This window comes from Schistocerca piceifrons, chromosome 1 (assembly GCF_021461385.2).
Source record: "Schistocerca piceifrons isolate TAMUIC-IGC-003096 chromosome 1, iqSchPice1.1, whole genome shotgun sequence".
NCBI lineage: Eukaryota > Metazoa > Arthropoda > Insecta > Orthoptera > Acrididae > Schistocerca > Schistocerca piceifrons.
Genome location: NC_060138.1, coordinates 855,573,509 through 855,592,418, shown reverse-complemented (window position 1 = coordinate 855,592,418; position 18,910 = coordinate 855,573,509). Strand labels below are relative to the sequence as shown.

The window sequence follows — 18,910 nt, the reverse complement described above, 5'->3', positions numbered from 1 at the left end:
TGGACAGCACCTTATATGTTACATTCAACAATCAGATTCCTCTGTAGTTACCGCATTCCATTTTGCTTCCCTTCTTGTATATTGGGCATATTACAGCCATTTTCCATTCTTCTGGCAGTGTCTCCTTCTCCCATATCAACTGGATCAGTTTATATATCTCAAAGTGTAAGCTCTCACCTCCCTCCTTGATTAATTCTGATATTATTCCGTCCTTCCCTGGCGCTTTGTTGTTTCTATGTCCTTTGATTGCGATTTTCACGTCTTCTTCACTTACTTCTCATTCTTCTTCATCTTTCCTTTCCCCCGTAGTGTTTGCAGGTAATATCTCATCTTGGTCTGGGCAATTCAACAGTTCTTAGAAGTACTCTTTCCATCTTTCTACAATTTTTGTCTTGTCATTTATCAAGTTGCCATTCTTATCTCTAATGAAAAAAGTTGGGCTCTGAAATCCATGATTCCAATTTTTTATGTATTGGAAGAATGGCCTTGAGTTCTTGTTTTGGTTCTCTGCCTCCTGGATTGGTTGGTATTCTTGTGAGAATTTTATGAAGTACTCTTCAGGATGATAGTTTCGCTTGCTTAATTGCAAGTTGGTATTTGGCAAAAGCCTCCCAATATTTTGCCCATTGCCATCTCTTCTTACAGTTTTGAAGAGTCTTCTTACCTGCTTCCTTTGGAATTCCAGGTTATTGTTTTATCAAGGTACATTCCTGTTTCCACACTTCTTGTTGATAGGAAAGTTTTCAAAGTACAAGGTCATAATCATAGATGTCACTTCATCTGTCATTTCCTCCAGATCTACTGGATTCCTTATTGAAGTTCTGACATCAAATAGGTATGAGTTCAAGTCTTTCCTATATGTGTCCCAGTGTTTTCTTAGGATTTCTATTTGCCATGGTCTGTTTAGCACCCATTTAAATCTAGAACTTGATATAAATGTGATCAGATAAGGGTGGCTCCAATGTCACATGCCATTGTTAGACATAACTACCCATCAAGATGGACTCAAAAGTTATGTCAATTACTTCTTCCCTTCTTGTATTCCCGAATGTAGGTTATGTTCCTGATCGAGGATATCCAGCTTATTCTTGAGTAAATATTCAAGAAGGTAGACACCTCACTGTTGATGTCACTGCTTTCCCACACCAGGTTATGGACAATCGCATCAGAACCAACAAACAGTTTTTCATTAAGCTGTGAAGAACTGCCTACTAGTCTCCTCATTTTCTGGGAATGAGGAGCACTGCCCTAGCAAGGAAGGTAAGCTGGTGTCAGTACAATTTCCTTCTTGCCATCTTTGTTTTGCTGCTTCATCCTGATGGACACTAAGTCCCTGGAAGGAGAGCTCGCCGTCAGCATGAAAGAAATTTCCTTCTTGCTATAAATGCATATTCTGGTGCTCTTTTGATTTGTAGCACAAATCAACTTACCTTCAGTTCCTCCGAGGCCTGATATGCTGCCTTTATATTAATTGTGTTCCTGGATCAGTGTGTCAATGGAGGAATGTTCAATATTCGGTGATATGACACAAATGATCATTTGAAGAAAAAAACTTCATATGGATATATGCCCTATTTCGAATGGTTTCCTAGACAGATAATATTTAACACCCATTGTTATTATTCTTCTGTTTATTCAACACATTGAAAGGATGGTCTTCTCCAACAGTAGCAGGAGCACTCCAATGCAGAAGCCGTAAACATACACCATATCTGCATATTCTTCACTTGTGTAGACGTATGGCATTTTAATCTGTCTGATATACTCTCAGTCCCTCACACAATTTCATTCACAACACACCATGGACAACACTCTGTTCAATGGTCTATTTTAATGACAAAAAGATATCCCAAGCAAAGAGATTGAAAGCAATGAAGTAGGTTGGACTACAATAATACGTCAAAAGAGGTTGGGAAGGTAAAACACATTTGTGCACACCATGAGCCCAAAAACAAATGAACATTAAATGTATTCTCATTCAGAAACCATCTACAATAGGACATATGTGGTGGTGTTCCCATGTCACTGAATACTGACCATTCCTCCTGGGACACCTCATAGTAACACAACAGCCATCTGGTGGCAGAACGAGTGGAACTAAGAGCATTAGCAGGTGCATTATCTGCACATGGAAATAGACAGGAGTTCTAAACCCCTGTAAATCCTTGCATGTGCACTAGATGGGATAACTTACATTTGCACAGTAGGTGGTGCCCAGGGTATGCTTTCTGCTTGTTATTGTACATGGTTTCCTGTTATTGTTGGAATCTGTGGCCAGCAGCCTAACTTCAGGTGTTCATGTTGGAGCTTTTTCTTTTTCTTTTCAGTGAGTGAATTTTCATTAATGAAGTAACTAAATAATAGCATTATTTTCTGCCAGCAGACTTTCTTTAAACAAACAGTTTGTTCTTTGAACCAGTGCTGATTGCTTCTAAGGATGAAAAAGCAGAGTTCCAATAAGCTTTTCCTTGTTTTGGAGTAAGCCTGACCTATTTTGCTGATATAAGAACTATCTTCATTGCAAGATGCAGTTGTACAACCACCTGAAGAATTGTACAACACATTAAAAGAAGCATGCTATAAGTAGGAAAGTCATGAAGTTCTAGTGCAACTTAAGTTTCACCATACAAGTAGGTCCAAACAGAAGCGCTAAAACTTCCAAATCCTACACTGGAATAGTCTTGTGTATTGTCCAGTCTTTTTAAATCTCACTGCCGGCCGAAGTGGCCGTTCGGTTAAAGGCGCTGCAGTCTGGAACCGCAAGACCGCTACGGTCACAGGTTCGATCCTGCCTCGGGTATGGATGTTTGTGATGTCCTTAGGTTAGTTAGGTTTAACTAGTTCTAAGTTCTAGGGGACTAATGACCTCAGCAGTTGAGTCCCATAGTGCTCAGAGCCATTTTTTTTTTTTTTTTTTTTTTTTTTTTTTTTTTTTTTTTTTTTTTAAAAAATCTCGCTGGCAGCAAGCAAAGACATGAAGAGAACAAAACAGGTGGTACAAGTCCATCCTCAGCAATAATGTCATGTTGCTTTTCTGACAGTGTCATTTGACCCATCAAACTTGCCAGTTTCATCTTAATATGGGTTTGTTGCACAGCTGAGTTCTACTGAGTACGTAGTGGCAAATTCTGTCGGTAGAGAGTCAAATGATGAAAAGGAATGGATTCCGAGACTAGAAAGTATCTTCAATAGTGAATCCAAAATCTGTTAAGCTGTTCAGCTCTAAGATGTTTTCTGCAGAGAGGTAATTCGCTACCACCATTTTTAAATGCAATGCATTAATTTTTAACATCTGCTGAGAGTGAGTGCCCTTCTGTGGAATGTGATGGTTGCCATATCCTAGTAGCTCTTTTATGGGCTGCAACAAGGTTGGAAATTCCAGCTAGTGGTAAGCGCTGGGGTTAAATGGTGCCACTGGTACACCTGTGTCGATCCTCAGTCAGTTGAGCTGCACCTCTTTGGTGAGGTATATGGACATTTGTAGTGGTGAGTTGCGTAGATTTGATTCTTGTGATGGAATGTTCTGTATGTCCATTCTATCAAGCTGATGCTTTAGTGCTCTAAGGTTAAGAGGATTTCACTGGTACACAGAGATAACATGCTTGGATATAGTCTGCATTTCAAGCAAGTCGCTTAATGATAAGTATTAGCTACACCACTTATGTGACTTACATCAAACCTTACATGATGTAAAATCTCAGCTGCAACATCCTTGTGCCTATCTGTTAACCAATAGAAGTATCAGTTCTTTCCAATGCCTCACCTTTTGCCCCATTCCCAAGTTCAATCATGCACAACTTGTTGCAGACTTTCTCTCCTTCTCCTGGTCCCTACAGTAGAAACACTTTTTCGCCTACAACCATAACGATCAGACTCAACCAAAGACCAATACTGAAAACTGCATATCTCAGTTCACTTTTCCATCCAACTGTGATCCTCCTCCACTGCTCCCAAATCACCCCCTATTAATTTTCCAGAATTTCTTAACCTCAAACCTTGCCTCACCATCATTTCCCAAATCCCTCAATATGCAGACTAATCTTACATCCACAGAAAGAACCACCTAAAAACTGATCCCAATGTATAATCCTACCTGCTGATAAAGGCTCCGTCACTGTTGTTTTGAAATATAAGGATTATCAGGAGAAGGACTCTGCCAGACGTCAGATTCATCCACCTACAAACCCTGCCACAGTTACCCCATTCCAGAAATCCAGTATCTCCTCAAATCCTTAGGCTGACCCCAGAACCTCTCCTCAGAGTCCATCTTCTCTCCTCACCCCTACCACTCCCCATACCCCTACCTTCCACATGCTTCCAAGTCCACAAACCCAACCACCCGGGATGCCCCATTCTGGCCGGTTACTGTGCCCCCACGGTTCTTGTGGACCAACACCTTCAGTCTCCTACTCACAACATACCAACCTATATATAAGATACCAACCATTTTCTCCACTGACTCTCCACAGTTCCTGTTCCTTTACCACATGATACCCTGCTTGTCACTACTGATGTCATCTCCCTTAACACTAATGCCTATGACCTTATCACTACTGAACACCACCTTTCTCAATACCCAACTGATTCCAAACTTACAACCTTCTTTCTAGTCACTATGACCAAACTATATCCTCACCCACAATTATTTCTCCTTTGAAGGCATTACCTACAAACAAATCTGGGGTACAGCTATGGGCACCGGCATGGCATCATCCTATGCAACCTATTCATGAGTCATCTAGAGTTACTACCTTTTGAAATTCCTTCACCAAAGAAGACGAAGTAAATATTCCAGAATTCTAATCAAGAGTAACTTAGAAGTAGACATCCTCAGAGTAGTAAAGCAACTTATAAGCAGGATTTTGGAACATATATATTGTATTTGAACATTATGAATACCTCAAAGAGAATGGTCTATTGACACACAGTCAACATGGACTTAGAAAACATCTTTCTTGTGAAACACAGCTAGCTCTTTACCCACACAAGTGTTGAGTGCTATGATAAGGGAGTTCAAATTGATTCCATATTTCTAAATTTCCAAAAGGCTTTTGACATTGTACCACACAAGCAGCCTGTAGCGAAACTACGTACTTATGGAATGTTGTCTCAGTTATATTACAGGATTCGTGATTTCCAGTCAGAGAAGTCACAGTTCGTAGTAAATTATGGAAAGTCATTGAGTAAAACAGAAGTGATTTTTGGCATTCCCCGAGATAGTGTTATAAGCCCTCTGCTGTTCCTTATCTATATAAACAATTTAGGAAACTGTTGCAAATGATGCTGTCGTTTATCATCCAGTAAATTCATCAGAAGATCAAAACAAATTGCAAAATGGTTTAGAAAAGATATCTGAATGATGCAAAAATTGGCAATTAACCCTAAATAATGTTGTGGGGAAGGCAAACCAAAGACTGCATTTTATTGGCAGAACACTTAGAAAATGTAACAGATTTAATAAAGAGACTGCCTACACTATGCTTGTCCATCCTCTTTTTGGAGTACTGCTGAGCAGTCTGGAATTCTTACCAGTTAGGATTAACAGAGCACATCAAAAAAGAGCAGCATGTTTTGTATTATCGTGAAATAGGGGAGAGTGTGTCATGGATTTGATACACAATTTGGGATGGACACCACTAAAACAAAGGCATTTTTTCGTTGTAGCATAATCTTCTCACAAAATTTCAATCTCCATCTTTCTCCTCCTAATGAGAAAATATTTTGTTGACATCAACGTACATAGGGAGAAATAATCATCATAAAAAAAATAAGCAGAATCACAGCTCGCATGGAAAGATATAGGAGTTTGTTTTTTCTGCGCACTGTCTGAGAGTGGAATAATAGAGAATTATTGTGAAGGTGGTTCGATGAACCCTCTGCCAGGCAATTAAGTGTGAATTGCAGAGTATCCATGTAGATGTAAGTGGTTTAGATTCATTGATGACATCTTCGTGATCTGAATCGAGGGTGAGGACACAATATCCACATTCCTCCAGAACCTCAACACCTTCTCCCCCATTCGCTTCACCTGGTCCTACTCAACCCAACAAGCCACTTTTCTCTATGTTGACCTTCAGCTCAAATATAGCTACATCAGTACTTTCATCCATATCAAACCTACCAATCAATGGCAATACCTCCACTTAGACAGCTGCCACCCATTACACAACAATAAGTCTATTCTATACAGCCTACCCACCTGTGGCTGTAGCATCTGCAGTGATGGGCGGTCCCTCTCAAAATATACCGAGGGTGTCACTGAGGCCTTCACAGACCCTGTACAAAAACAGATCTCCCATACCTTATCTCTCCAGTCACCCATCACCTCCCTAAGTCCCACCATTCAGCTGCAGTGGAGCATTCCCCTCATGACTCAGTACCACCCAGGACTGGAACCAGTGAATCACATTGTCTGTCAGGGTTTCGATAACCTCTCGTTGTGTCTTAAGAAATGAGGAACATCCTAACCCACTATCCTTCCTCCCCCTTCCCCCACCAACCCACACACACACAGGGGTACTCAGCCACCTACTAAACCTACACAATATCCTCTTCCATCCCTACTCAACACTTGCTCCCAACTCCTTGCCTCATATCCCTGTAATATGACCTAGATGCAAGACCTGTTCCATACATCCTCGCACCACCACAACACACTCCAGTCCGGTCACAAGCATCATCTATCATATCACTGGCAAGGCTATCTGTGAAATCAGTCATTTGATCTACAAGCTAAGCTATGTGGGCATAACAGCCAACAAGCCGTCTGTCATGGCGACCGATAAACTGTGGTCAAGAAACAGCTGGATCACCCTGTTGCTGAGCATGTTGCCCAACACGACATTCTTCATTTCAATGACTGCCTCACAGCATTTGTTATCTGGATCCCCACCAACACCAGCTTTCCTGAATTGTGCAGGTGGGAACTCTCCCTGCAATACATCCCATGTTCCCTTTTGGCCCCAACCTTCATCAGTAATTGTCCTTATTCATCTAGCCCCTTCCCTGTTCCCGTTCCAGCACTACACAGCCCTCAATTCTTATTCCACCAATGCACCCACAGTCTTTTTACTTCTCTCCTTTTTGCTACCCCCCCCTCTCCTCCCCCCCCCCCCACCAATTTCCATCTAACCTCCCAGCTGCACCTAGATGCCCTACCCTTTCTCCACCTCATCCCTGTACACTCGCACAAGCAGTAATTTAGTACTTTATTGTCCCCTACTCCTACCCTGCTATCCCTCCTCCCCCCTGTCCATTTCCTCCTTACCCTCACCATCTGGTTGCCTCCCCCCTCATGTGCTCTGCTCACAAACTGGCCCCAGCAGCCAGAGACTGTGGGTCATGTTGTGGGAGTTGCACATGTGTGTGTGTTTGTGGGGGGGGTGAGTAACACAACCATCCTTTTCACAATAAAGTTAAGAATCAGTATTTCCGTTGGGAACTTTTTCACAACCCACTCAATAATCTCAACTTTGTACCCAGTGGCCATTCTTTTTCTTCCTTCTGAAACAATAGCTTTGTGGACAAGATAACAAAGAACTCGAGACTGCTGCTGCCAGATGGTCTGATTTCTAGGAGGAGAACTTCTATGTAATGGAATGAAGATATATGAACAATGTAACAAAAAGTGCAGAGAAGTGAATGGCAGTTATGTGGAAAAGTGAATCAGAGTTGTAAGAAACTATAACTACCAATAAAAACTTTTTATAACGGTATTTTTATGGCCAAATTTTTTGAATACACCTCATTCTGTATTGATGTCTCTTTAAAGATGTATTGGTTGATGTGAATTGAAATAGCTTGTGAAAATTATGGAGTAAATGAATAACTGAACTAGTGTGGATTTAAATTTAAAAATGAAATATGATTCAATTTATTAAAATTGCAGTGGCTTAACATTGAGCTGTCCACTTCAATATTGTCCACTTTTTTTCTGTTTTGTATTAAAACACATGGAAGACCATTTGCTAATTATGGTACACAGCAGTAGAGTATTTTTTTCTAAAACTACTTCTTTTCTTTTTTTTTAAGATGTGGTTTAGGGTAATGTGGTCCTCAAAGACTCACTGCATTTGTCAAAAGGCTTTACTCAATAACGTTGAAAAAATATACCCACATTAAAAATAAGTTATGTTACGTAGTTATACAATGATATACAAAACTACATATAGCCTAGCCAAACTTGATCCCTGAAAAACTGAATGTTCGTTTTAGAATATGATTCCAGAGAATGGGAAAAGGAAGAAGTAATATAAATCAATAAATACCATAGCTCATGCATGTTATGATGGCAGTGAGGAGTACATAACAAGTATTAAATTTTATGTTGCTATATAACTGACTAATTTGACTTCCACCAAAGTTATCACTGTTTGTGGACATAATTTTTTATGTATAACAAGTTACATACACATGAAAAATATAAAATCAATAATCAGTGTGTCATAGACTCATGTGGCTTATTTAGTTTGCCCATGATCTCTGCAACAATTGTATCTATCTCAGCCATTGCTCCCAAACCAGTATCACCACACATCAAAGTTTTTGAGATGCAGGGAACTTCACAGTAGCCCCATTCTTTCAGTGACTCAATTTGTTTGGCTGTGATTGGATGTTCCCACATCTTTGTGTTCATAGCTGGACAGAAGAGCAGTGGCTTCTTAATTTCCCAGGCTCTTGCAACACATGTCAACAGATTATCACACATACCCTGAAATCAAATATTAAACACTGAAAGGTATTTTTCCTCTAAACATAATAGCAGGGCAGAGCACACCAAGAAAAATGACATTCTGTACCAGTACAACCATAAGTCTTCTTGGCAACTACTATATTATGAACAGTTTGCCATGTGCAAAACCTCGCATAACAGCAATAAAAGTGCTTGCAAATATGAAAACATAACTGGTTACTTTTATTATTTTTATGTTACTACCACTGATGTCAGACATATACAACACACCCTTTGTTTTCCAGCTCGTCTTCAATTAAATTACCACATGATTTCTAACCACTGCATGGTCATCCAAAACAGTGAATAGTATTATCAAGATTAGTCTTATGTATTGTTTCTAATGCCCATATTGACACAAACATACACAAGAAGGCATTATTTACTGAAATATACTGTGATAGCAGCAAAAAATTATCTAAATTACAAAGAAAAAAGCCTCAAGATTGAGTAACTGAAAGCTCCTTCTAAAGATAAAATAAAATGGATAAAGAAGTAATTGACAAAATGATGTTCCCACCTATCAAGAGAAACATCACAGGAAAGACAGAGCCAAATAAAAACAGTGGAAATCATTCAATTTCTACAATAGATAGTACAGCAAAAGAGCAAATAAAATGATCACTGAAACAAAACTATAATAATGAAAAGTTCAGGAAGGATTACTATTATCATCGTCATCATTACTATTATTATTGTTGTTGTTGTTGTTACTACCCACTAGCTATCACCCGTGACTTCATGAAGATGGCAGACTTACCTCTTTTAAGCTCGTACAATACAGCAATCATAACATCACACATTATGCGCGCAAACAGACAAAAAATATGAAAAATATTTAATTGTAGAAATAACATGAAGCTTTTAGAACAACCGCAAAAATTAGGGCATTTTGGGCAAGGACAAACTAAAGAATGGCAATCCTAATAATGAAGATACACCAAAACAAATATTTATGCAAAAATCAAGCAAATAAAATCCTCAACAATCAACAAAATCTCAATAAAAGACCCCCCCCCCCCCCAAGAAAAGAAGCTGGTACTGGAAATTTCACTTGACCTACATAGCTCAAGTGAGCTCTATAATTCCACAAACCCACACACAGTTCCAAAAACGGATAGCAGGAATGTCACTTGATCTATAAGCTCAAATGAAATCCACAATATCATAAAACCATCCCAAGGTCAAAAAATATCCAGTATCAAACACTTCATTTGACCTGTAGCTAAAATGAAGTCTGTGGTACCACATCACCAAAGCTCACTAATATATGTAGTACTGAAAACTTAACTTACCAACCACAGTCCAACATAATTACCCAAATTAACAACACAAGCACAAAATTTATAAAAACTGCAGTAATACCAATTTGGAATACAAGAAACACATACATAACCTACTTATTAAATATACGTACCCTACACAATAGTATAGGCCCAATAATTTCAGTCAGTCTCATAGCTTCTCCACAAACATGACACTTCACATATTCAGCAATTAAACTGGACAACTGTCAGAACTTAATCATGGTCAACAGGCCATGCCCAATTGTGGTATCAGCAACCCTCTCATGAACTATGTTGTCATATCTATATCTAAAAACTAAACATTTAATTAAATCTCCAACCATAAACAACAACACATTGCGCAAATACATCGAAACCCAAAAGAACTGTTACCCGGAACTGTCAACATCAAAATAATTCACTAACAAGCTGCCACACACACCTCCAATATCATTATTACAAGCAGCATTAAAGCAGTCCAATGAATCAATTACACCCCACACTAGAAAGCACCAATGCCTAATTCAACATGCCCTCTGAAAACATGATTTATTTGTAATATGCCATGATAGTAGGATGTCACACAACACAGCACAGTTGCATCACAGATCAAAGCAGATAGATGGTATCACAAATTCTGGTTGACCCACCACCACCAAAACAACTTATTACTGTGTCCAAGACTGAATGGCAGCAGGTTCTTTAGAATTTGAATGTTTATCAAAGGAATGTGGATTTTACACTGAAGCACCAAAGAAACTGGCATAGACATGTGTATTCAAATACAGAGACATGTAAACATGCAGAATATGGCACTGTGGTCGGCAACACCTATATAACACGACAAGTGTCTGGCGCAGTTGTTAGATCAGTTACTGCTGCAACAATGGTAGGTTATCAAGATTTAAGTGAGTTTGAATGTGGTGTTATAGTCGGCACACGACCGATGGGACACAACATCTCCGAAGTAGTAATGAAGTGGGAATTTCCCATCAAACCTCCGACACTGCTGCAGCCGGAAACAGATCCTACAAGAATGGAACCAACGATGACTGAAGAGAATCATTCAACATGACAGAAGTGCAACCCTTCTACAAATTGCTGCAGGTTTCAATGCTGGGTTATCAATAAGTGTCAGCATGCAAACCATTGAACAAACCATCATCGATATGGTTTTCGGAGCCAAAGGCCCACTAGTGTACCCTTAATGACTGCATGACACAAAGCTTTACGCCTCGCCTGAGCCCGTCAACGCCGATGTGGGACTGTTGACGACTGAAAACATGTTGCCTGATCGTACAAGTTTTGTCTCAAACTGTATCAAGCAAATGGACATGTACAGGTATGGAGACAACTTCATAACTCCACGGACGCAGCATGTCAGCAGGGGACTGTTGAAGCTGGTGAACAATCTTTAATTGTGTGTGGCATGCGCAGTTGGAGTGATATGAGGCCCCTGATATGTCTAGATATGACTCTGACAGGTGACACATACGTAAGCGTCCTGTCCGATCACCTGCATCCATTCATGTCCATTGTGCATTGCGAAGGACTTGGGCAATTCCAGCAGAACAGTGCCAGAGTGCCAGACTCCACACGCCCAGAATTGCTACACAGTGGCTCCAGGAACACTCTTCCAAGTTTAAACACTCCCACTGGCCACCAAACTCCTCAGACGTGAGCATTATTTAGCCTTGCAACGGGCTGTTCATAAGAGATCTCCACCCCCTCGTGCTCTTACCGATTTATGGACAGCCCTGCAGGAAGCATGGTGTCAATTCCCTCCAGCACTACTTCAGACATTAGTTGAGTCCATGCCGCATCGTGTTGGGGCACTTCTGTGTGATCACGGCGGCCCTACACGATAATAGGCAGGTGTACCAGTTTCTTTGGCTCTTCAGTGAATGAAAGAAGCTAAATTAAAAGTGTAACTAACTTTTTTTTTATGAAACTCTCTCAGAAAGGCTTGAAACAGGACATTCACCACGAAGTAGAATTAACAAATTTCTAGTTGCAAAAATACATTACAAAATAACAAACTGATAACAATGACTGCAGCTCTCTCTCTCTCTCTCTCTCTCTCTCTCTCTCTCTCTCTCTCTCTCTCTCTCTCTGTGTGTGTGTGTGTGTGTGTGTGTGTGTGTGTGTGTGTGTGTGTGTGTGTGTGTGTGTGTGTGTGTGTGTGTGTGTTGACGAAGGCCTTAATGGCTAAAAGCTTTAATTGTGAGCTAGTCTTTTTGTTGTGCCTGTGACTCAGCATCTATATGGTGATTAGCAACTTTCCTCCTCATAATTACATCCTGGATTTTCTGTTGTTTGATTTTTGCCTGACGGCTAATAGTAAATGATATAGCCACTTGGCAACATATTAAAATATCAGCTAAAGTGAACTTACAGTGTCCATGTCTCTTCCATTGCATGCTGCTGTTGGCAATTTATTACTGTTGTTATCCACTAAAGAACGACAAAGTGTGCAAAGGAAGTTACACCAACAACCAAAATATCATCATTTATAATCCCATGACACGTTTCATGAGAACCCCCATCTTCATTTCAGTGGGATTAAATTTGGGATAAAAGACAAAATATGAAAAAATAGCGAACTGCTACATGGGGTAACGGTGAAGAACATAAGTCTGCTTACTGAAATCAACATAGTGTGTTGTGATGGTAAAACACACACACACACACACACACACACACACACACACACACACACACACACACACAGAGAGAGAGAGAGAGAGAGAGAGAGAGAGAGAGAGAGAGAGCTCCTCTAAGTCATTCATCCACATCATACACCTCTTCTAACTACTTCAGTACTCGACATTTCAATCCCGCTAACGGAGCATTCTTCATGATTTCAGTGGTGACCCTGGATGGCTGAACACTATAAATAGATAGTGCTGCATTCAATTATAAAAAGACTGGCTTCACACTTTTCCAGAGAAATGGAGTTACTGGGTAAAAATCTTCAGCCTGCAATTGATGAGCCATCATTATTGAGTAAATACTAAAAGCAGGTATTGAAAGATGGGCTGAATTAAAAATACTACTGTTGTACTGCCTCAGTTGTTTATATTCTTTGCTTGCTGCGGCTTGGTGTTTGCTCCCATGATAGCAAGTACCCTCGAAGAGGGAAATCTGTAGCTGTCTTCTTTGTGAAACTGTATTCTTTCTTTGATATTTCAACTGCAGGAAAATAGTCCTTATAGCTGAACACGATAATGTCTTTTGACAGTCCAGCCGTTGAAGGACACTAGTAGAATTTGAAGATCAATACGCCAGCACAGTGATCAAAATGTTGAGAACTGAACTTTGAATAGGAATGTCACGCAGCCTAATGACTTAGACGATTTTACCATAAGCCAAGGTATGCAGATTTACACACAGAATATCATGTCACATGCTGCTCCATAACATCCAACTTACAAAGACTGTTCAACATTGTACAAGGAAAACAATTTCACCAGTACAGCCTCTGTGCTGTTAGTGAATGTAATGTGTATGGCAACATGTACATCTTTGTAACACAATTATTAAAAACTACATACGTAATTTAAAATTATACATATCTTTTACAAAAGAGGCCAAAATTTGTGGTAACTGAATCTATCTACACTGGATGTCAATTCCATGCCTTGATGTAATCATGTTGTCGTATTATGATGTCAAATGCTTGCAAAGAGAAAACAAAATTGACTTGTTTTTGCATATACACTATTTCTTGAAATGTAGGTTATGGTGACAAACTGATATGTAGTGTAGCATAATGTATAGGTTAGATTGAAAGGTTACAATTTAGCTGAGCTGACATGCCCCTGAATGTGAATATGAAATCTTAGCTGTGGCAACAGGTTAGATTGAAAGGTGAAAGTTCGATTGCAAGTTTGCAAAGAGTTGTCAGGGCTTCAGTTACTCCAAAATATGTAAAAACAATGACGTAGCTTCAGAACTTCCAGTTGATGGAATTTGAACACAGTAAAGCAGCACATGTGGAAATAGCTCATCAGATGAATTTCAACCAAAATGTTCAAAAACAAAAGCCTAGTCCAATATCTCTAATATGTTTGAATGGGAGACAGGGACATTGATTAAGGTAGTTCTATAATATAAATGCAAAGACCATGAATAACACGGCACTAATAAAAACAAGGACACCCCACAAAACTCTATTCCCATCAAGATACTATTAAAGTGTCTGTTTTTTGTTTTTCTAACACTTTCATCTGGGTCAACTGAAGTTTGCAGTACCACCTGTCTCCTTTGACAAATGACCTAATTCTGTTGTGTTGTGCGGCGTCATGGTAGTAAAGAATATTTCAAATGGATAGTGTTTGCGGAGAGTGTGTTGGAGGCTGCGGTGGTTCTATCTAGTGTGGGATGTTTATATTTTCATATTTAGTAAGTGACATTAATGGGTCATTGGACTTCTGAACTGCTATTGATGAGAATAGTATTGGAAGACTTTGTGACGGCTGAAGAGTTATTTGGATGTTGGCAGTTACAGGGAATAGATTCATTTTCGGGTTAGTGTGATGTGCGCTTTATGGTTGGAGATCTAACTTTGTTTCCTATTTGTTAGTGATGAACATGAGAATGAAATTTATGAGTAGGAACCAGCGTGCCACAATGGCAGATGACATGTTGACACAGATAAATTCCTATAGTTATTTTGTATAATTGCCAAGTACCTGAAGTGTTATGTTTGTGGAAAAGGTATGAGATGGACCAGAGGCGCTGCATCTGAGACCAGGGACCCATGTACGTAGCACTGTTGGCTGGACAATACGGCATTCATCCAAATGATATCCTGGTTTCAGAAGCCTAGGCTGGCCAATGTGGACATGCTGCTGACAACATTTTGGTATCACTAAATTGGTAGATTTTTGTGTTAGCTGACTTACATCAGTTCGTGACAATGCTGGATTGTGATTGGTATGTACCATGAAGTTTCTTTCACTTACATTGGTGATGCTGGGTTTTCTGTATTAGTTATACAGGGTGAAAAGTATTTAAACCGACAAAGTCTGGGAGGTTGTAGGGGACATCAGAACAAATATTTTTCCCTAATGTCAATTTTTCCTATGAGGATTATTTAAACCGGTGGAGGCCGTACTACGCTCCTCAGTTGTTAGAGGCCATATTATGATCTTCAGTTGTTAGAGGGCGTATTACGCTCTTCAGTTGAAGGCAACTGCTGTCCACCAGTGTAGTAGTGCATTGTCTCTGTTTACTAATGGAGCGATACACCTGGAGTGAGTACATTGATATGGTTGGTGCGTACTACGTAGCGCACCACAACAGACGAACTGCACAGCAGGTTTATCAACAACATCCTAACCACTGTATCCCGCATCATATGACCTTTGCTGCTGTGTACCAACGTCTGCGTGAGACCGGGTCATTTAGCAGATTACCTGTACAGGGACGCAGTCACACAGTAAGAACGCTGCAATCTGAGGAAGCTGTCTTGCAGCATGTGGAGTGGGATCCTTCAACCAGCACGTAACATGGGGACAAATCAGACAAATGTAAGAACAGTCCTTCAAGAGCAATTGTTATGTCCATTTCACTTACAGTGTGTCCACAACCTGTACCCAGTTGATTATCCACCCAGTGGTACCTGGAGCAGTGTGAATGGCATCCTACATTTGCATCCTCCGTGTTGTTTACTAATGAAGCAACATTCGGGTGTGATGGAGTCTTCAACATGCACAATTCGCATGTTTGGAGTGAGGATAACCAACATACTACTTCATCAAGTGCGGTTCTTCGTTAATGTGTGGGTAAGTGTTGCTGGGGACTGTTTTTTAATTGGGCCATATCTGCTACCGAGGCCATTAAATGGGAGGTACTATTACAATTTTCTTACCAAAGCATTGCCAGAATTGTTGGAAGACGTCCCGCTCCCTACACAATAACACATGTGGCTCCAACATGATGGGGCGCCGGCACATTTCATACGTTGTGTGCGTCGATTCCTGGAGCGACAGTTCCCAGAAACGTGGATTGGCTGAGGTGGTCCTGTACCATGGCCTGCTCGATCCCTAAATATGTCCCCTCTAGACTTTTTTGTGTGGGGAGCGATGTGCAACCTTGTTTACGCAAATCCTGTTGCATCAGAAGAGGATCTGGTTGCCCAGATAGGAACAGCATCAGGAACAATTCAGGATACTCCTGGGGTTTTTGCCCATGTCAGACAGAACATGATCCGATGGTGTAACCTTTGTTTACATGTCAATGGAGGCATTTTTGAAAATCTACTGTAATTGAAATTGGGTTGTGTTAATGTGTTGTCTCTGGGTCATAAAAAATGGAAAAGTGTTTGTTGGTATAATTAATTTGCTGCCAGAGAAATCTTCCTCTACCAGTTTAAATACTCCTCATAGGAAAAATGACATTAGGGAAAAATATTTGTTTGATGTCCCCTACAACCTCCCAGAGTTTGTTGGTTTAAATACTTTTCACCCTGTATAAGCGAGCTTTGGTTTTGTGTTACTGCGGGCTTCATTTTAGCTATATTGGTCAAGTGAAGGGTTAGATACCAGATTAGTTGAGGGTGTTTTTGTGGTATCATGGATTTTGTTAGAGCTATATAGGTCAAGTGAAATTTTCAGTACTGATTTTTGTACCTTTGTGTAGGTTCACGGTAGCAAGATTGTTTGATCTTTGTACATTAGCGAAATGTCCAGTACCAGTTTTTTCCAGGGTCTTGTCTTCAGGTTTTGCTTATTGTTGAGGATTTCATGTGTTTCATTTTAGCAAGAGCAACTTTTATTGAATGTTTTCATTATTGGAGCTGTCATATATTTAGTTTCTCCCCACTCAAAATGACGTAATTCCTGCAGCTTTCCCATTAGTTTCACATTGTTTCTGTACTATTTGCATCCGTTTGTGAACGTAATGCGCAGTGTCACAGCTATCATATTGAAGGTTGAAAAGGAGTCTCCGCCCTCTTTGTGACATCACAGATAAAAAGCGACCAGTGGCACTGGAATCTTCAGTTATCACCATCATCCATTGGTTGTTTCTTGAGGGTCATAACTACTTTATGTTATAAAGTAACACTGTGTTGATGAGAATTTTCTTCATTCACACCAAGAATCAACCCAAATAGCCAGTTATTAGACTATAATTTAATTCAGTTCAAAATGTGTCACCAGACAATTGTCACATAGCTGACATAGGGCCATACGTGATATGTACAAAGAACTTTATACATTATATTGTAAAACTGTTAAATGATGGAGCATTTGGTTATTTCGTTATGAGGGCCTGCTGATACCAAAGTCAAAGAGGTTAATGGTGACATGAGGAAAAATGAAACCTTACACTGACTACTGTACACTGTTAATGTTGCATAGGAAAAAAGTCCAGAAAATTGAAAGGCAAGGAATTAAACGAGGAAATAGAACCAATCAGGGGTGATATTTGTAGTAAGAACTACTGAATAATACAATAGGGCCCAAGGCACTAATTCCAAATGCTGAGAAACCAGTCAGTTCTAGCTTATCACTTTGGTCACTGTCACAACTAGTTAACTAATTACTGCAAGTGGTGTTTGTGACAAATCATCATAAGATACACGAGACCTGTACGGTCACAAAATGCATATACAATATACATGAATATTGCTCCTCATGTGTTCGTCCTGTTTCCTGTACAGCAAACAAAATAATTTGGAAGTAAATTAGTCGATGCTGGGATAAAAAATTGTGAATAATAATAATAAATTTTGGAATCAATAAAAAAGGAATTGCATTCTGGGATAAATTAACACGAGTATTGTTAAGAATAACTTACAACCATGAGTGTGCCAATGAAGATGCTTTGTTTGGGTAAGAAAAGTTTCGTGTCTAATGAAAACTGTATGCACTATCTATTTTACAAGCTGTAACGGTCTAAATATGAGGCATTAGCAGTTAGTCTCTTTTCGCTCATTTCTGATCACCTCTAGAACACACGAAGACCAGAGTACACACGACTGTAATTCCGCTCCAAAAATATCCCATGAAACAATAGGTAAACCATAAACAGACAGCAGTGTGATTTCCCCATATAAATGTGTAGTCTACAATGTGCATTAAAATTAGTAAACTGGTATACTTACATGCGATAGTTTCGCTAAAGTATTGGCATCAAGAGGCGCAATAACAAAAATATCGGCCCACTTTGCCAGTTCGATGTGGAGCACAGGATCACCTCGTCTGGACCACATATTCCACTCGTCGTCGTCCGTGTAAACTGATATACTGGAGGGTATATCTTCAGGCGAATAAAAATGCTGTGCATGATTCGTCACAATTATACGAATATCTACATCATATTTTTGGTTCAAAAATGCAACAAGGTTCGGCAGTTTAATAGTAGCAACACTCCCTGTACAACCTATCAAAATGTGTTTCTTCTGTTGCAATGATCCATCATCACCGGGAGTTCTTTTAAAATCTGTGTTCGGCATCGTTCCTCAAAAGCACTTTGTTACGCAATATTGCAGTCCGTTCCAGTCTATTTCTTCGACTCTACATCGACGTCACCAAGGCCTAACTTCGACCACTCCTCTTTAGTCATCAAATTATGATCCATCCTACATCCTAAATAATCTTTTGCTTCCTTCCGGCACTTTGAATTGTCATTTTTGTTCTCGCGTAGGCATATCATATATTTTAGCATAGACGTCTTACACACACCGTCATGATCAAGTGGAAAGCTGCCCTTATCCGGAGGCGTTGGAGTAAATGTCTTTTTACCGAACGTCACAGCTGACATATCAGAAAGATTTTAAAACCTTGTTGAAATAGGAAGCCTTCGTAAATCAACTGCTAGGAAACAGCTGTTATTTATTTTGAATCGTTCGTTTCTCAAAGATATTGTGTAAACAAACCAAAGG

At 39.8% G+C, this 18,910-nt stretch overlaps 1 protein-coding gene across 1 annotated transcript; it reads right to left on the bottom strand.

Annotated features, from left to right (window-relative positions):
* Positions 1-8,260: 8,260 nt before the first annotated feature.
* LOC124715725 (phosphopantothenoylcysteine decarboxylase) lies at positions 8,261-18,620 on the bottom strand. Its single transcript, XM_047243117.1, has 2 exons — positions 18,131-18,620; positions 8,261-8,710 (listed from the first exon to the last, which is right to left on the bottom strand). The coding sequence occupies exons 1-2, from the start codon at positions 18,479-18,481 to the stop codon at positions 8,435-8,437; spliced, it is 627 nt and encodes a 208-aa protein (XP_047099073.1). The 5' UTR covers positions 18,482-18,620; the 3' UTR covers positions 8,261-8,434.
* Between the last annotated feature and the right edge of the window lie 290 nt (positions 18,621-18,910).